The sequence below is a fragment of the Oncorhynchus kisutch genome, linkage group LG20 (assembly GCF_002021735.2).
Source record: "Oncorhynchus kisutch isolate 150728-3 linkage group LG20, Okis_V2, whole genome shotgun sequence".
Classification (NCBI taxonomy): domain Eukaryota; kingdom Metazoa; phylum Chordata; class Actinopteri; order Salmoniformes; family Salmonidae; genus Oncorhynchus; species Oncorhynchus kisutch.
In genome coordinates, this window is record NC_034193.2 from 14040767 (window position 1) to 14061745 (window position 20979).

General features: G+C 42.6%; 1 protein-coding gene across 4 annotated transcripts in view; it reads right to left on the reverse strand.

Moving 5' to 3' along the window:
- Window positions 1–20979, reverse strand: part of LOC109865573 (cGMP-dependent protein kinase 1) — a 180668-nt gene that overhangs the window by 41227 nt on the left and 118462 nt on the right. For all 4 annotated transcript variants that reach the window (XM_031799692.1, XM_020453859.2, XM_031799693.1 and 1 more), the window contains exons 6-7: window positions 4605–4682; window positions 4213–4307 (exon numbers count right to left, since the gene is read on the reverse strand). In XM_031799692.1, coding sequence (XP_031655552.1) covers window positions 4213–4307; window positions 4605–4682 — 173 coding nt within the window. The remainder of the gene's footprint in view (window positions 1–4212; window positions 4308–4604; window positions 4683–20979) is intronic.

Consider the following 20979-nt stretch of genomic DNA (forward strand, 5'->3'; position numbering starts at 1 on the left):
AAGACTTCAGAAAATACATTGTAGACCTCCACAAGTCTGGTTCATCCTTGGGAGCAATTTCTAAATGCCTGAAGGTACCACGTTCATCTGTACAAACAATAGTACGCAAGTATAAACACCATGGGACCACGCAGCCGTCATACCGTTCAGGAAGGAGGCGCGTTCTGTCTCCTATAGATTAACGTACTTTGGTGAGAAAAGTGCAAATGAATCCCAGAACAACAGCAAAGGACCTTGTGAAGATGCTGGAGGAAACAGGTACAAAAGTATCTATATCCACAGTAATTGTAATTGTATTTCCTATTACCACATCATTTACGGTTTCTATGCCTTTAGGTTTCCATGTGGGACAATTTGTTGGTGAATTCTGAAAAGCTATCAATGATTGTTCCAAAGGGATGTGGTTTTAGGAAGTGATATTGGTCCTTGTAGGATCCCTTTCATTTTCTTCCATGTCATAATGTTAACTATGACATTGTTAGAGTGTTCTTAACTATGAAGTTGTTATAGTGTTCTTAACTATGACGTTGTTATAGTGTTCTTAACTATGAAGTTGTTACAGTGTTCTTAACTATGAAGTTGTTATAGTGTTCTTAACTATTACGTTGTTAGTGTTCTTAACTATGACGTTGTTATAGTGTTCTTAACTATGAAGTTGTTATAGTGTTCTTAACTATGAAGTTGTTATAGTGTTCTTAACTATGAAGTTGTTATAGTGTTCTTAACTATGAAGTTGTTATAGTGTTCTTAACTATGACGTTGTTATAGTGTTCTTAACTATGAAGTTGTTATAGTGTTCTTAACTATGAAGTTGTTATAGTGTTCTTAACTATGAAGTTGTTATAGTGTTCTTAACTATGACGTTGTTATAGTGTTATTAACTATGACGTTGTTATAGTGTTCTTAACTATGAAGTTGTTATAGTGTTCTTAACTATGAAGTTGTTATAGTGTTCTTAACTATGAAGTTGTTATAGTGTTCTTAACTATGACGTTGTTATAGTGTTCTTAACTATGAAGTTGTTATAGTGTTCTTAACTATGAAGTTGTTATAGTGTTCTTAACTATGACGTTGTTATAGTGTTCTTAACTATGAAGTTGTTAATGTGCTTCGCTCCATCCTTTGAAAACAGACACGTGAGAAGATTCTGGGCATGCACCTCTTCAATATGTACCCATTCCTCTTTAGTGCATTTAACTATACGTTGTAAGTAAAAGACTTGGGTTGTGAGTTGATACAACTCCAAGTCTGGGAGGTTAAAACCACAGATTTAGGGACATGTACAACTTAATTTATTCGATGAGTTTTTTCCCCCCATCTAAACAAAGTCTGTTATGGCCGAGTATATATTTTTTAAAGAATATATTTTATACCACAAAATGTCGATCTGAAATCTTTTGGACATCAGAGCAATGTTAAGGGAATTCTATTTGAGTCAGAAAAAGGATATGATATGATAGGTAAGATATACAAAACCTTGCAGAAAGTCTATCCAAATGACAATCTCTATTTAAACTATTGGAACCAAGACTTAAAAAGAACTGATATTGGCACAAGACGGAGTGAGTGTTGGAACATAACCAACGAATATAAATGTTAAATTGTCCATTGTTCTTGTCAATGTATGTTTTATATTTGTAAATACATTTTTTTTTTATTGACCAAACTTCAAACTGTTGCAAATGTTAGCTTGGCCCATTGACTGTCCACCACTGAAGCCACCATAGCCACCTGAGGGCTGACATAGCTCGAGGGAACACCAGGAGGCACTGTCTCTTTCAATCACAGCCTGACACTGGATATAATAATCCCTCCCTGATACTTTCACCTCTCTCCTCTCTCTCGTCTCCTCGCTTCTAATCCGAGCTGGGAGCAGGTCACTGTGCCACAGAACCACTGTGCCTATCTCTCACTGCCTCCAGTCAGCCAATCAAAACAGCCTGTAGACTCCTAACGGACTACTGAATGATGTAATGCGTGGTTAAGGACTATTTCTCGGCTTTATGTCAAAAACAAATTACCATTCTAAGCACTCGCTTTCAGGAAAATAGTTTAATGTCAAATGAGGTGACAAGAAAAGATTTGGTTTGAATATGTTTACTTCCCCTTTGTAATTATTCTACATGAAATATCTGAATGCATATTCTGCTGCAGCATTAAAACATCCTTTTCAAAAGTGATCAGGTTAACACCTCATGTCAGAGTCTGAGCCTTCTCTTGCCCAGGAGATGATTAAAAGGCGAGAGGTGAGCTTTTCTAAATCTCACCGTTCACTTTCTACTGGCCTGAGGAGAACGCTTTACCTTCCGTCATGCCTGTGAGAGCTTCCAGTCCATTTCCTCTCTAATAAAGACAGCTTAACCTGCCTTAACCCTGACTACTTCCTTTGTTAACACTTCTCTCCCCACTGGTCGTCACGACTCCTGGAATCAATAAAGCTCCTTCAGCGGTCGTGGCCTCCTGTAAACCCATCATATAGTTGAATCCCTCCTTTATAACGGTCCTCACGCCACACTGACTCAAAGACTGTCTGTCTGACTGTGTGAAAGAGAGAGCCCCAGGTCTTCATTCATTGACTTTACCAGTCAGTGTGATAGCTGCTCCTTTCTACACCTCAGGACCAATGACCTGAATAACATTGTTCCACAGCTATACCAGGACAGAGAAGAATGGCTGAACTTCAGGTAGCTATCATGTCAAGGGAAGAGCTTTTGTTAGGTTAACACAGTGACATGAAACCATTAAAAACAAAGAGTATCAATGTAATTGGAGCCGATTTGCAGAAAACCTTTTTTCTGTCACATTCACTTTTATCATTCATCTGTACTGTACTGCACATAAAGTAGGCTTGCTTGTATAACTTTACATTGTAATGCAGTACTTCATCATACACCCCAACTGATCGACAGATTGGACTCTTCCACAATACAACCTCTCTTCCACTATACAACCTCTCTTCCATGATACTACCTCTCTTCCACTATACAACCTCTCTTCCACAATACAACCTCTCTTCCACAATACAACCTCTCTTCCACGATACTACCTCTCTTCCACTATACTACCTCTCTTCCACAATACTACCTCTCTTCCACAACACTACCTCTCTTCCACTATACAACCTCTCTTCCACTATACAACCTATCTTCCACGATACTACCTCTCTTCCACTACATAACCTCTCTTCCACGACAGAACCGATCTTCCACGATACTACCTCTCTTCCACAACATAACCTCTCTTCCACGACATAACCTCTCTTCCATGACAGAACCTCACTTACACGACAGAACCTCTCTTCCACGACAGAACCACTCTTCCATGACTTAACCTCTCTTCCACGACACCACCTCTCTTCCACGACAGAACCTCTCTTCCACGATACAATCTTCTTGCGCAATAGTGCCTCTTTTCTACCAGGTCAACAACATACAGCAGCGGGAGGAATTGGAATATGTGAACAGCTGAACTTTAGGATGACTTTGCCTTAAGTGGTATGCAGTGATGAGAGGGATCTGAGAGGCTGCTGACTGTTCTGACACGGTGGGGCTCTTCAGACACACACTGAGGTGGCCTAAAGAGAGCACCTTTCCATCAGAGAAATACACCTGTTCATTCTCCCTCTATCACCCTATCTTTACCTCTCTATTTTCCTCTCAGTCCTGGTGAAGTGATATTGGTGTATCATACTTGTCACAAGTCCGACCGAGGGTGGTTTCCCTTCCCGGGCGGGTGGCGCTCGGCAGTCGTCGTCACCGGCCTATTAGCTGCCACTGATTGTCTTTCCTCCCCCTCCTTGTATGTTTATTGGTAGCACCTGCTTATGAATGATTAGTTTGTCTTTATTAGACAGCCGGCCCGCCTGGTTGTTGTGCGGGATTATTTCAGTGTAACCTTTGGCTCTGAGGTACGTGTTAGTGCCTGGTCGTGCATTTTTCCGTTGTACATTTTCATTCCCTGTGTTTGGGGCCGTTACTATTGTGAGCACCCTGTGGTGCGTTGGTGCTATTAAAGAAGTACAGCATTGCACTCTGTCTCCTGCGTTTGACTCCACACCCACGACACCCGGAGCATTACAATACTAATCATGTCACATATTCCACCAACTTTCATACTCTTGTATTGGAGGAGATTAGAAAGAAGTCGTTTCCCCTTCAGTATTGCAAATCTTCATATTATGGACCTTTCCACAGACAAGACTAACCAACTTACCCCTGCAGGGCTTTCTCCCCAAACCAGTCTCCTTTGCCCAGGCCTCGCAGGTACACAGGCATGTCATTGGAAGAATCCTCCCTGGTGACGTTCACCTGTAAGGAAAGGAATCAGCAGTCATTCATTGCTCTAATATTGGAGCCTCTCTCCGACCCCCCCCCCCCCCCCCCCCCCCGTAGCAGGGGGAAGGACGCTAGCCTGTTATAGAATGACGCTATAACAGCAAGGAGTTCCATCACAAATTGAGGATATACCCCCAGGAGGATGAGGTTACCACTTTCTGACATTGAGCTAACCTCTACCGTAATCACCGTAGTAGACAGGCCTTGGCTAGCCCCACTGACGCCGTGCACCATTAATACGTGCACCTCTATTATCAAAAGGTTGGTCACCTTTCCCTTGCTGATGATGAAGAAGGTGTCCCCTCTGGCTCCCTGTCTGATGATGTACTCCCCGTCCCCGTAGTGCGTCTGAAGAGAGAGGAAGAGAAGTGTCACTCAGCACTGTCATGAACGGTCCGAAGAGACCTGACAAGAGTCCTCAGCGTCAGGCACGCAACCACCATGTTGAATCTACACCAGTCCCCCGACGTAGAACGGCCTTTAGGAAAATAGGACCACTGTGTGCACAGACCATGTACTGTCAGATATCAGTTGCGATGTTGAAAATGATACATTCTATTTTTCCTGAGTGAAACATCCTGCATTTAGTCAGATTGTGACCATCCCTCAGTGAGGGAAGAGAGTGAGAGAGTAGGGGGATGTGAGCGGGATGGGAGGGGGGACAGAGAAATAGGGCTGCTGCATCATGTCCATCCTTGGCAGCAGGGATCAATATGTGAAGTGTTTCCAATAATTACCGCAATAATGATCCCCATTTTTACTAATGCTGTAGAACTTTGTTCTAAAGCTGTATCTGTACCCATTGGATGCAGTGATCGCAATATATTGGCTATATCCAGGAAAGCCAAAGTTCCAAAAGCTGGTCCTAAAATAGTGTATAAGCGATCCTACAAAAGATTTAGCTGTGACTCCTATGTGGAGGATGTTAAAAATATTTGTTGGTCTGATGTGATTAATAAGTAGCATCCAGACATTGCATTTGATACATTTATGAAATTGCTTCTTCCAATTATTGACAGACTGTTAAGAAACTGACTGTTGGAACTGTTAAGGCTCCATGGATTGATGAGGAATTGAACAACTGTATGGTTGAAGGAGATGGGGTAAAAGGAGTGGCTAATAAGTCTGGCTGCACATCTTACTGCAAATTGAGAAATGATGTGACTAAACTCAACAAAAAGAAGAAACCGTTTTTATAATTGTATTTAACCTTTATTTAACTAGGCAAGTCAGTTAAGAACACATTTTTATTAACAATGACGGCCTATCCTGGCCAAACCCTAACCCAGATGATGCTGGGCCAATTGTGTGCCGCCCTATGGGAATCAAACCAGGGTCTGGAGTGAGATGCAGTGCCTTAGACCACTGTACCACTCGGGAGCCAAGATCAATGATATATAGAATGATGGAAAAAAAAAACTTTGGATGAAATTATGGGCAGAAAGACACATTAAATTACATCTTTCATCACATCAGATTATTCATCACAAAACCATCTGATGTTGCCAATTATGTTAATGATTACTTCATTGGCAAAGTAGGAAAACTTAGGCAGGAAATGCCAGTAATGAACAGTGAGCCACCATACTCATGCATAAAAAAAACAATAATGAAAGAAAAGCATTGTAAGTTGGAATTTTGCAAAGATAGTGTGGGAGAGGTGGAACAATTATTGTTATCGATCAAAAATGACAAACCTCCTGGAATTGACAACTTAGAGGGAACGCTACTGAGAATGGTAGCTGACCCTAGGGCTGCCGCCACACCGGCAGTCATGAGTCATTACCTCAGTAAAATTCCATGTGACCGTTGAGTCACAGTAACCCCCTTTTATACACTCTGGACATGGCTTTCTAGTACCCAATTTGCTAACTACCGTCAGGTCCTAATGGCCTGCTACTCATGGCTCTATTGTCCCTCTGACCACTCTGACATCAATGTCAATGAAATCGAAAATCACATCGAAATCACAGTAGTTCTAAAACTCGCCTCACTGTGATGCTCAATCTGAAGAAAGAAGTTCAACAGCAGGTTGAAACATGGATGTTGTGGATGTCAAAGCCTAACATGCTGACCACACCACTCGCGTTGCAAAATAAATGTACATATACATGTTATTCAATCATGGCATCCACACTGCTCACGTGCGCCAACGAGCGTCTGCGTTGCCAAGCTCTAAAATAGAAGTCAGTTCTATTTGTGACATGGAACGCGGTGCAAGTCCTGCCTCTCCCATCTCCTCATTGGTTTATAGAAGCATATACCCATGTGCCATCTCCTCATTGGTTATGCCCACGTGGCTGACTGAAATATGAACTGAGGTCGGTCGGTCAGTTGTGTTAATACACCTTATTATGAAAGTTAGATGCCAATCGCCATATAAAGTCCAAAGACGATAAAGCCTAGAAGAAGGAGAGATGACTGGAAACGATTCGGTTAACTGTTTTATGTGAGGATTTATTGTCGGAGTAGAGGACCTTGTGCATTTCAGGTAAAATAACAATTCAACGTTTATATATCAGGACAAATTAGCTAGCAACAGCAAGCTAGCGAGCTAAATTGCCATAACTGTTTAATGATTTTCGACCTGTCCCCAAATTAATATAATTGGTTCAGAGTTTGTGTTGATATTTCAACCTGGGGGCATGATCGTGTTTGGTGTGGCGGGACAAAATCAATTTGCGCATGGTGGTGCACGCGGACATATGCGTGAGTCCGGTTTGGGCATGGTGTTACACAATGAAATGGACAGTGCTTTCTAACATGCTGAGCACACTGCTCGCGTCCGGTGAGCGAGCGTTGCTAAAGAAATTTACACATACATGTTATTAAATTATTGCACCCACACTGCTCGCACGCGCCAACGAGCGTCTGCATTGCCAAGTGTTAAAATAGAAGTCAGTTCTATTTGTGACGCTGAACGCTGAACATGGTGCAAGTCCTGCCTCTCCCATCTCCTCATTGGTTTATAGAAGCATATACGTGCCATCTCCTCATTGGTTGTACTCATGTGGATGATTGAAAGATGAACTGAGGTCGGTCGGTTGGTTGTGGTAATACACCTTATTATGAAAGTTAGATGCCAATAGCCATATAAAGTCCAAAGAAGAAAAAGCCTGGGAGGAGAGATGACTGGAAACGATTCGGTTGAAAGTTTTATGTGTGGACTACTTGTCGGAGTAGAGGACCTTGTGCATTTCAGGTAAAATAACATCTCAACGTTTATATCCCAGGACAAATTCAGCTCGCAACAGCAAGCTAGATAACTAAATGCACAGGGCGGGGTTCAGACCCATGGTCGAGCTTAATGGTGAGCTTGGATGGTACAATGGTGTTGAAGGCTGAGCTTTAGTCCATGAACAGCATTCTTACATAGGTATTCCTCTTGTCCAGATGGGATAGGGCAGGGTGCAGTGCGATGGCGATTGCATTGTCTGTGGCTCTATTGGGGCGGTATGCAAATTGAAGTGGGTCTAGTGTGTCAGGTAAGGAAGAGGTGATATGATCCTTAACTAGCCTCTTAAAGCACTTCATGATGACAGAAGTGAGTGCTATGGGGCGATAGTAATTTAGTTCAGTTACCTTTGCTTTCTTTGGTACAGGAACAATAGTGGACATCTTGAAGCAAGTGGGGACAGCAGACTGGGATAGTGAGAGAATGAATATGTCCGTAAACACTCCAGCCAGCTGGTCTGTGCATGCTCTGAGGATGCGGCTAGGGATGCCGTCTGGTCCGACGGCCTTGCGAGGATTAACATGCTTAAATGTCTTACGTCGGCCACATAGAAGACCCCACAGTCCTTGGTAGTGGGCCGCGTCGGTGGCACTGTGTTATCCTAAAAACTGGTCAAGAAGGTGTTTAGCTTATCCGGAAGCAAGATGTCGGTGTCCGCGACGTGACTGGTTTTCCCTTTGTAGTCCGTGATTGTCTGTAGACCCTTCCACATACGTCTCGTGTCTGACCCGTTGAATTGCGACTCCACTTTGTCTCTGTACTGACATTGTGCCTGTTTGATTGACTTACGGAGGGAATAACTACAGTGTTTGTTTTCGTCCATATTCACGGTGTCCTTGCCATGCAGTGGTTTGAGGGCCTCCCGGGTGGTGCAGTGGTTAAGGGCGCTGTACTGCAGCGCCAGCTGTGCCACCAGAGACTCTGGGTTCGCGCCCAGGCTGTGTCGTAAACCGGCCGTGACCGGGAGGTCTGTGGTGCGACGCACAATTGGCCTAGCGTTGTCCGGGTTAGGGAGGGCTTGGCCGGTAGGGATATCGTTGTCTCATCGTGCACCAGCGACTCCTGTGGCGGGCCGGGCGCAGTGCACATTAACCAATGTTGCCAGGTGCACGGTGTTTCCTCCGACACATTGGTGCGGCTGGTTGGATGCGCGCTGTGTTAAGAAGCAGTGAGGCTTGGTTGGGTTGTGTATCGGAGGACGCATGACTTTCAACCTTCGTCTCTCCCGAGCCCGTACGGGAGTTGCAATGAGGAAAGTGCACTTTCAGTTGTGCCAACAGTAGTAGCGTCATGCCCAAGAAGACTCGAGGCTGTGATTGCTGTCAAAGGTGCTTCAACAATGTACTTAGTAAAGGGTCTGAATCCTAAACACGTAAATGTGTTATTTCAGTTTTTTATTTGTAATATATTTCCTAAAATAAAAACAGTTTGTCATTATGTGTAGAAAAAAAGGAAAGAGGGAAAAAAACGATTTAGTCCATTTTAGAATAAGGCTGTAACGTAACAAAATGTGGAAAAAGTCAAGGGGTCTGAATACTTTCTGAATGCACTGTATCTAATAGAACTCAGAGGGTTTTCTTAAATGGAAGCTTCTCTAATGTCATATATGTAAAGTGTGGTGTACCGCAGGGCAGTTCTCTAGGCCCTCTACACTTTTCTATTTTTACCAATGACCTACCACTTGGCATTAAACAAAGCATGTGTGTCCATGTATGCTGATGACTCAACCATATACGCATCAGCAACCACAGCTAATGAATTCACTGAAATGCTTAACAAAGAGTTGCAGTCTGTTTTGGAATGGGTAGCTAATAATAAACGGGTCCTGAACATATCTAAAACTATGAGCATTGTATTTGGTACAAATCATTCCCTAAGTTCTAGACCTGAGCTGAATCTGGTAATGGATGGTGTGGCTGTTGACCAAGTTGAGGAGACTAAATGACTTGGTGCTACCTTAGATTGTAAACCGTCATGGCCAAAACATATAGATTCAATGGTTGTAAAGATGGGGAGCAGTCTGTCCATATTAAAGAGATGCTCTTTTTTTGACACCACACTCCACAAAGCAAGTCCTGCAGGCTCTAGTTTGATCGTATCTTGATTATTGTCCAGTCATATGGTCAAGTGCTGCAAAGAAAGACCTAGTTAAGCTGCTCTTCATTGTAATCAGAAGATAATATTAACACTATACATGCCAGTCTCTCTTGGCTAAGAGTTGAGGAAAGACTGACTGCATCACTTCTTTTTTTTTTTTACAAGAAACATTGTGTTGGAAATTCCAAATGGTTTGCATAGTCAACACAAAGCACTAACACGCACACTTCCCCCACCAGACATGCCACCAGGGGTCTTTTCACAGTCCCCAGGTCCAGAACAAACTCAAGGAAACAGTATTATACAGAGCTATGAGTTCATGGAACTCCCTTCCATCTTATATACAGTATTATACAGAGACATGAGTTCATGGAACTCCCTTCCATCTTATAAACAGTATTATACAGAGCCATGAGTGCATGGAACTCCCTTCAATCTTATATACAGTATTATACAGAGCTATGAGTTAATGGAACTCCCTTCAATCTTATATACAGTATTATACAGAGCCATGAGTTAATGGAACTCCCTTCCATCTTATATACAGTATTATACAGAGACATGAGTTAATGGAACTCCCTTCCATCTTATATACAGTATTATACAGAGCCATGAGTTAATGGAACTCCCTTCCATCTTATATACAGTATTATACAGAGCCATGAGTTAATGGAACTCCCTTCCATCTTATATAGTGCAAATGAACAGCAAACCTGGTTTCAATAAACAAATAAAATAACACCTCACAGCACAACGCCTCTCCCTCATGTGACCTTCTTGTTGTGTGTGTGTACTGACACGTATGTGTAACTCATAGATGCACACACACCCTACATGTTCATGTTTTTAAATGTATGGAAATTGTAAAGTCTTTTGTCTGTAATGTATTTTTCATTTTGTGTCAGACCCCAGTAAGACTAGATGTCGCTAATGGCGATCTTAATAAATCAAATCATATCCCTCCCTCCCTCCAACTGCTCAGATGTGGTCAGAGAGAAAGAGGGCGAGCGATTTTGACATCTGATGCTGGGGAATGAGTAAATAAACTTGAAGCCTTTTAATTTCAAGTTGTGCTAATTTAATAATAATATAATATTACTATATTGCATATTCTACATGTCATTTATGTTGTCATTCATTCTCCCCTGACCGCTACCCCCTATTGTGTAGCAGTGAGCTGTTCTAAAGGACCAATCAGGGACGACCCTCACAGGATCCCATCCTGCCACTACACTGAGCAGCAGCAGCCCAGGTTTAGGTCCGTCAGGTTTCAGTGTTCCAGCCACAACGTATCAAATGACCTGCTTTTCTTCCCCACTGTTTGGTTTTCAGAGTGGCAGGAAGGCAACCGAACCTCTGTTCAGGCGGCACTACACCAGGATTGGAAAGCTGCCGCAATCATCCCCCTCTTCAAAGGGGGAGACACCCTGGACCCAAACTGTTACAGACCTATATCCATCCTGCCCTGCCTATCTAAGGTCTTCGAAAGCCAAGTCAACAAACAGGTCACTGACCATCTCGAATCCCACCGTACCTTCTCCGCTGTGCAATCTGGTTTCTGAGCCGGTCATGGGTGCACCTCAGCCACACTCAAGGTACTCAACGATATCATAACCGCCATCGATAAAAGACAGTACTGTGCAGCCGTCTTCATCGACCTTGCCAAGGCTTTCGACTCTGTCAATCACCATATTCTTATCGGCAGACTCAGGAGCCTCGGTTTTTCGGATGACTGCCTTGCCTGGTTCACCAATTACTTTGCAGACAGAGTTCAGTGCGTCAAATCGGAGGGCATGCTGTCTGGTCCTCTGGCAGTCTCTATGGGGGTGCCACAGGGTTCAATTCTCGGGCCGACTCTTTTCTCTGTGTATATCAATGATGTAGCTCTTGCTGCGGGCGATTCCCTGATCCACCTCTACGCAGACGACACCATTCTATATACTTTCGGCCCGTCTTTGGACACTGTGCTATCTAACCTCCAAACAAGCTTCAATGCTATACAACACTCCTTCCGTGGCCTCCAACTGCTCTTAAACGTTAGTAAAACCAAATGCATGCTTTTCAACCGGTCGCTGCCTGCACCCGCATGCCCGACTAGCATCACCACCCTGGATGGTTCCGACCTAGAATATGTGGACGTCTATAAGTACCTAGGTGTCTGGCTAGACTGCAAACTCTCCTTCCAGACTCATATCAAACATCTCCAATCGAAAATCAAATCAAGAGTCGGCTTTCTATTCCGCAACAAAGCCTCCTTCACTCACGCCGCCAAGCTTACCCTAGTAAAACTGACTATCCTACCGATCCTCGACTTCGGCGATGTCATCTACAAAATGGCTTCCAACACTCTACTCAGCAAACTGGATGCAGTTTATCACAGTGCCATCCGTTTTGTCACTAAAGCACCTTATACCACCCACCACTGCGACTTGTATGCTCTAGTCGGCTGGCCCTCGCTACATATTCGTCGCCAGACCCACTGGCTCCAGGTCATCTACAAGTCCATGCTAGGTAAAGCTCCGCCTTATCTCAGCTCACTGGTCACGATGGCAACACCCATCCGTAGCACGCGCTCCAGCAGGTGTATCTCACTGATCATCCCTAAAGCCAACACCTCATTCGGCCGCCTTTCGTTCCAGTACTCTGCTGCCTGTGACTGGAACGAATTGCAAAAATCGCTGAAGTTGGAGACTTTTATCTCCCTCACCAACTTCAAACATCAGCTATCTGAGCAGCTAACCGATCGCTGCAGCTGTACATAGTCTATTGGTAAATAGCCCACCCTTCTTCACCTACCTCATCCCCATACTGTTTTTATTTATTAACTTTTCTGCTCTTTTGCACACCAATATCTCTACCTGTACATTTTTTTTATTTATTTATTTTACCTTTATTTAACCAGGTAGGCAAGTTGAGAACAAGTTCTCATTTACAATTGCGACCTGGCCAAGATAAAGCAAAGCAGTTCGACAGATAAAACGACACAGAGTTACACATGGAGTAAAAACAAACATACAGTCAATAATGCAGTATAAACAAGTCTATATACAATGTGAGCAAATGAGGTGAGAAGGGAGGTAAAGGCAAAAAAAGGCCATGATGGCAAAGTAAATACAATATAGCAAGTAAAATACTGGAATGGTAGTTTTGCAATGGAAGAATGTGCAAAGTAGAAATAAAAAAATAATGGGGTGCAAAGGAGCAAAATAAATAAATAAATAAAAATTAAATACAGTTGGGAAAGAGGTAGTTGTTTGGGCTAAATTATAGGTGGGCTATGTACAGGTGCAGTAATCTGTGAGCTGCTCTGACAGTTGGTGCTTAAAGCTAGTGAGGGAGATAAGTGTTTCCAGTTTCAGAGATTTTTGTAGTTCGTTCCAGTCATTGGCAGCAGAGAACTGGAAGGAGAGGCGGCCAAAGAAAGAATTGGTCTTGGGGGTGACTAGAGAGATATACCTGCTGGAGCGTGTGCTACAGGTGGGAGATGCTATGGTGACCAGCGAGCTGAGATAAGGGAGGACTTTACCTAGCAGGGTCTTGTAGATGACATGGAGCCAGTGGGTTTGGCGACGAGTATGAAGCGAGGGCCAGCCAACGAGAGCGTACAGGTCGCAATGGTGGGTAGTATATGGGGCTTTGGTGATAAAACGGATTGCACTGTGATAGACTGCATCCAATTTGTTGAGTAGGGTATTGGAGGCTATTTTGTAAATGACATCGCCAAAGTCGAGGATTGGTAGGATGGTCAGTTTTACAAGGGTATGTTTGGCAGCATGAGTGAAGGATGCTTTGTTGCGAAATAGGAAGCCAATTCTAGATTTAACTTTGGATTGGAGATGTTTGATATGGGTCTGGAAGGAGAGTTTACAGTCTAACCAGACACCTAAGTATTTGTAGTTGTCCACGTATTCTAAGTCAGAGCCGTCCAGAGTAGTGATGTTGGACAGGCGGGTAGGTGCAGGTAGCGATCGGTTGAAGAGCATGCATTTAGTTTTACTTGTATTTAAGAGCAATTGGAGGCCACGGAAGGAGAGTTGTATGGCATTGAAGCTTGCCTGGAGGGTTGTTAACACAGTGTCCAAAGAAGGGCCGGAAGTATACAGAATGGTGTCGTCTGCGTAGAGGTGGATCAGGGACTCACCAGCAGCAAGAGCGACCTCATTGATGTATACAGAGAAGAGAGTCGGTCCAAGAATTGAACCCTGTGGCACCCCCATAGAGACTGCCAGAGGTCCGGACAGCAGACCCTCCGACTTGACACACTGAACTCTATCAGAGAAGTAGTTGGTGAACCAGGCGAGGCAATCATTTGAGAAACCAAGGCTGTCGAGTCTGCCGATGAGGATATGGTGATTGACAGAGTCGAAAGCCTTGGCCAGATCAATGAATACGGCTGCACAGTAATGTTTCTTATCGATGGCGGTTAAGATATCATTTAGGACCTTGAGCGTGGCTGAGGTGCACCCATGACCAGCTCTGAAACCAGATTGCATAGCAGAGAAGGTATGGTGAGATTCGAAATGGTCGGTGATCTGTTTGTTGACTTGGCTTTCGAAGACCTTAGAAAGGCACGGTAGGATAGATATAGGTCTGTAGCAGTTTGGGTCAAGAGTGTCCCCCCCTTTGAAGAGGGGGATGACCGCAGCTGCTTTCCAATCTTTGGGAATCTCAGACGACACGAAAGAGAGGTTGAACAGGCTAGTAATAGGGGTGGCAACAATTTCGGCAGATAATTTTAGAAAGAAAGGGTCCAGATTGTCTAGCCCGGCTGATTTGTAGGGGTCCAGATTTTGCAGCTCTTTCAGAACATCAGCTGAATGGATTTGGGAGAAGGAGAAATGGGGAAGGCTTGGGCGAGTTGCTGTTGGGGGTGCAGTGCTGTTGTCCGGGGTAGGAGTAGCCAGGTGGAAAGCATGGCCAGCCGTAGAAAAATGCTTATTGAAATTCTCAATTATGGTGGATTTATCAGTGGTGACAGTGTTTCCTATCTTCAGTGCAGTGGGCAGCTGGGAGGAGGTGTTCTTATTCTCCATGGACTTTACAGTGTCCCAGAACTTTTTTGAGTTAGTGTTGCAGGAAGCAAATTTCTGCTTGAAAAAGCTAGCCTTGGCTTTTCTAACTGCCTGTGTATAATGATTTCTAGCTTCCCTGAACAGCTGCATATCACGGGGGCTGTTCGATGCTAATGCAGAACGCCATAGGATGTTTTTGTGTTGGTTAAGGGCAGTCAGGTCTGGGGAGAACCAAGGGCTATATCTGTTCCTGGTTCTAAATTTCTTGAATGGGGCATGTTTATTTAAGATGGTTAGGAAGGCCTTTAAAGAAAATATCCAGGCATCCTCTACTGACGGGATGAGATCAATATCCTTCCAGGATACCCCGGCCAGGTCGATTAGAAAGGCCTGCTCGCAGAAGTGTTTCAGGGAGCGTTTTACAGTGATGAGTGGAGGTCGTTTGACCGCTGACCCATTACGGATGCAGGCAATGAGGCAGTGATCGCTGAGATCTTGGTTGACATGACCATCTGATCATTCATAACTCCAGTGTTAATCTGCAAAATTGTAATTATTTGCCTACCTCCTCATGCCTTTTGCACACATTGTATATAGACTCCCCCTTTGTTCTCTACTGTGTTATTGACTTGTTAATTGTTTACTCCATGTGTAACTCTTTGTTGTCTGCTCACACTGCTATGCTTTATCTTGGCCAGGTCGCAGTTGCAAATGAGCACTTGTTCTCAACTAGCCTACCTGGTTAAATAAAGGTGTTCTCAACTAGCCTACCTGGTTAAATAAAGGTGTTCTCAACTAGCCTACCTGGTTAAATAAAGGTGTTCTCAACTAGCCTACCTGGTTAAATAAAGGTGTTCTCAACTAGCCTACCTGGTTAAATAAAGGTGTTCTCAACTAGCCTACCTGGTTAAATAAAGGTGTTCTCAACTAGCCTACCTGGTTAAATAAAGGTGTTCTCAACTAGCCTACCTGGTTAAATAAAGGTGAAAAAAATAAATAATAATAAAATAAACTTGGACTTTGTATTTATTATGGATCCCCATTAGCTCCACCAAACTTGGACTTTGTATTTATTATGGATCCCCATTAGCTCCACCAAACTTGGACTTTGTATTTATTATGGATCCCCATTAGCTCCACCAAACTTGGACTTTGTATTTATTATGGATCCCCATTAGCTCCACCAAACTTGGACTTTGTATTTATTATGGATCCCCATTAGCTCCACCAAACTTGGACTTTGTATTTATTATGGATCCCCATTAGCTCCACCAAACTTGGACTTTGTATTTATTATGGATCCCCATTAGCTCCACCAAACTTGGACTTTGTATTTATTATGGATCCCCATTAGCTCCACCAAACTTGGCATTTTGTATTTATTATGGATCCCCATTAGCTCCACCAAACTTGGACTTTGTATTTATTATGGATCCCCATTAGCTCCACCAAACTTGGCATTTTGTATTTATTATGGATCCCCATTAGCTCCACCAAACTTGGACTTTGTATTTATTATGGATCCCCATTAGCTCCACCAAACTTGGCATTTTGTATTTATTATGGATCCCCATTAGCTCCACCAAACTTGGACTTTGTATTTATTATGGATCCCCATTAGCTCCACCAAACTTGGACTTTGTATTTATTATGGATCCCCATTAGCTCCACCAAACTTGGACTTTGTATTTATTATGGATCCCCATTAGCTCCACCAAACTTGGCATTTTGTATTTATTATGGATCCCCATTAGCTCCACCAAACTTGGACTTTGTATTTATTATGGATCCCCATTAGCTCCACCAAACTTGGACTTTGTATTTATTATGGATCCCCATTAGCTCCACCAAACTTGGACTTTGTATTTATTATGGATCCCCATTAGCTCCACCAAACTTGGACTTTGTATTTATTATGGATCCCCATTAGCTCCACCAAACTTGGACTTTGTATTTATTATGGATCCCCATTAGCTCCACCAAACTTGGACTTTGTATTTATTATGGATCCCCATTAGCTCCACCAAACTTGGACTTTGTATTTATTATGGATCCCCATTAGCTCCACCAAACTTGGACTTTGTATTTATTATGGATCCCCATTAGCTCCACCAAACTTGGACTTTGTATTTATTATGGATCCCCATTAGCTCCACCAAACTTGGACTTTGAAACACAGTAGGGATGTTTTTTTTATTAAAAAGTACTAAAGTACATTAGCCATGATAAATAGGTCTGATGTAAAAGTAGATGTATATAATATGTCACAGATCAATAGTACCAGGTTTTTATTGATTGATGGCAGCTGACAGCTTTGACTTTCAAGAAGACCGAGATCAACATGAGCTGGAAGCCTGGCCCCCAGATTCATTTCAAATAGACAGCAGAACCATTTCAATAAAGATGGAGCGAAGCAGAGGGTCATGAATCGGAAATGAGATTCCATGGTATAATGGGCAGGCTTATCAAGGGGAAATTACGGCCTGTACTGTACTGTATGTAGCATCGTTATGCATCAAATCATAAATAAATAAATGCTATTCAAAGAGTAAATCCTATTTCTAATAATCTATAATCCACGATGATTGACAGGTTGCGGGGAAAAAAATATTTTTTCATTCCTCTCACTCTCTCAGCCTGAGACTATTGATTGGTAATAGCTGCTTAATTCTCCTCCTTCTTCTTCCATATTTGAGGACACAGCAGTTTGTGAGGATCGCAGAACACGACGGGAGTCGAGACAAGTCGTCCCACACATTAACGCAACCCTCACACATCAGCTGGAAAACAGTGAACTCTTGACATGCTCTGCTCTGCTCCGTATGGGCCAGAACAGACAGTGTGGGAACGGGGAACGTCTGGAATTAAAAATAAACCTCTACTCCCAACCCAACCGCTGCCTGCCTAGTCACACATCCATAGTAGGATCTTGTAGGTTTGATACCACCATGAGTAATACCGGCAATGCTTACATTCTTTATTCTTTACCAGGACTGTATGTTCCTCCTGCTCTGGAATGACTGTAAGTGACACTAAACAAACACAGCTCACCGATTTACTTTTAGAGAGTAAAGAGTGTTTATGCGAGTCAGTATTTATTTACCTGACAGGCTGGTCAGGGAGGAACAGTCATCATCAGTAACTAAGGTGAGCTATCTTTCAACAGCTCTTTCAAAGTTTCTTCCTGTGCTTTAGTTTATTTTTAGGCCTGGGAGAAAATGTCACTGTTATTCATTGAAGCTGCATGGGAAAAAAATCCATTAAGATGGAGAAGAAAGAAAGAAATGGTTAGTTTAAAGGGAAAATGACATTTTGGGCTGACACAGACTTCGTTTTTTTTTTCTCCCAAATTGAAACATACCACCTGTGTCATGAGCGGTTTCTGCCAAGGAATGGGCATTCCAATAAGTAGAAGACAGATATGTGTCCCTATAAACTATACAGCATGAATAGTGAATATAACTGCATATAACATCATAACACATTTTTAATCTCACTTTAAAGATGAATTGAGCATTGATGAAAGTTAACTTGTCAGACTTCTTATGTTCATTATGAAAGGTGGCTAGAACTTCAAACAGTAATCTTGGAGGTGTAATGGGTATTTCTCACGATGTATTTGGCAAATCAGTAAAGGAAAGGAAAGGCATGGTTGAAGTACGATGATGAAAAGGTGCCCCCACAGACGCAGAAAATTCTGCTACACAACACTGAATTACTTCTTTACTTCGTGGCATTACTTATCTACCACTTTGTTTTACACTAATCAGTTCCTTTCTTACATGGGGCACCCCTATCTCCTTTGGTTTCCATGTGGAAAGAGAACCCAAGACCCACTCTTCTGTTCTGTTATACAGAGACTGTTAGCTGATATGGGTGGTGAGTTTGGTACCCTGCCCAGCAGTGCTTGACTTGGGAAGGAGCACACTGGAGTAGAGTACCAGCACCTCAGAATTTCTACTGCTTGAGCTCCTGGACCTCTAATAGGACGTACACTGTATTCAGTAAGTATTCAGACCAATTGACTATTTCCACATTTTGTAGCCTTATTCTAAAATGGATAATCTCATCAATCTACACACAATACCCCACAATGACAAAACAAAAACTGTTTTTTAAATGTTTGCAAATGTATAAAAAAAAAATATATATATATATATATATATATATATATATATATATATATATATATATATACACATACATAAGTATTCAGACCCTTTACTCAGTACTTTTGTTGAAGCACCTTTGGCAGCAATTACAGCATCGAGTCTTCTTGGGTATGATGCTACAAGCTTTTCACACCTGTATCTGTGGAGTTTCTCACATTCTTCTCTGCATATCCTCTCAAGCTCTGTCAGGTTGGATGGGGAGTGTCACTGCACAGCTATTTTCACATCTCTCCAGATATGTTTGATCGGTTTCAAGTTCGGGCTCTGGCTGGTTTGTTACTATGGGATATTGTGCGTAGATTAATGAGGAATTGTTTTTATTTAACCCATTTTAGAATAAGGCTGTAACGTAACAAAATGTGGAAAAAGTTAAGGGGTCTGAATACTTACCGAATGCACTCTACATAAACTCAAAAGTACAGTGGAGCTCCTGTATTTAAATATAAACACCACCGACAACCAAAATGAGTAGCGGCACCTATTTCAGTCCAAGTCAAACACTGATGCCCAGTCATCCGTTGCCATAGAAACCACGCCGCAGGGTTCTGTCAAAGTTTTTTTTTGTTGTGTCTGTCACCGCACTATGCTGTTATTTTACACTGACTGAAGCGTGAAGACAAAGTAAGAAACAAACTGATGCCATTTGAAAAACATCTATATGTGAGCATATACTGGCCAGAAACCACACCGTAATAATAATTATAATGCTACATTGGACTTATATAGCGCTTTTCAAGTCACTTTACAATTGTAGAAACTAAACAAACAGAGGAAAACAAGACCACAACAGGAAGAAACGCAACATGAAACAAAGAAAAAGGGGAGGGACTTAAGAAGGTAAAAGAGTGGGATGTTCTAGTGTATGAATCAGCAAGCAGGTGTGTGTGTGGGTGTGTGTGTGAGAGAGAGAGAGAGAGAGAGAGTGTGTGTGGGAGAGAGGGTGTGTGTGTGTGTGTGTGTGGGGTGGGGGTGGGGGGGTTCTGGGGGCTCCAGAACTTTGGAGGAATACCATTAGACTCCAGTGTTTTAAAGTAGATTCTCCTGTAATCATGGAGGAAAGCCTGAGTGTTCTCCCTATAGATCTCTCACAGGTGTCCTTATCCCACACTGCAAGGCTGTAGGAGATTGTTCCATAATCCAGCCACTTGAGAAGCCTCCATGGCACGTCTTTCGAGGAAAACATTACTACTTGAATGCATAAGTATTAGTCGTATGCACAGACTACACACACACCGTCCTTTGTATGCAAACATCTTCACTGATTTTTACCTGATATGATGACTGACAGTAGTAATGAGATAAATCTTTCCGAGGTTTAAACGAAATGCCATTCCTCACAGATGTTGTTGTAAAGTTGTGTTTTGCTGAGGTTCCTAATGTTCTCGTCCGTGACCTCACTACTGCGTTTCCTCATTTAAATCATGTTAGTGCAGTAGTTGTTTATTATTTTAGGGTACACTGAAGCTAAACACTACTGTAGTTAGTCAGAGGCAAAAAACACAGAAAATCACTGCACAGTTACAAATGGTAAGAAATGGACTAATGGCTATTTGTGAGAAAGGGGTGACATTTGGGTGAGGAGATTGTCTGTGTTGTGTCGTTCCATGGTGAGGCTGCATAAAGATCGATTCTAGCGTCTTCTGGCGATGTATACAGGTAGGTACACACATAATCACACACACGCACGAATGCACGCACACACAACACACGCGAAAAACATGCAAAGACACATCGGCAGTGATCTCACCTACACCACACTGAATGGCAGCATATTTATCGTCAGCCCCCTTTGGAGCACCCTTCAACTGATTGAACATTCTGTGTTTCCCTCATGTTTTATTTCAGCCATTCAGCGAACAGATCCAGACTGATAGTGTCTTGGTAGTCAGTGGGGCATTCTGGGTCTGAACATAGAAATAAAACACAAGTTCTAGTTTTATTCATCTGAAACTATACGGCACTATGGATTGGATCTGGTGTGATGTGACCAAATACTGTTTAATCAGATGAATCATAACTAAGACATATGTTTTTCCTTTGCATGTTATTCTATTGTTGCTCTGTAAGGGGTTAAAGGTTAAAGAAGTCAGGTCGACTCAGAAGCAGCAGTTGGTGCCAATGAAAACTGA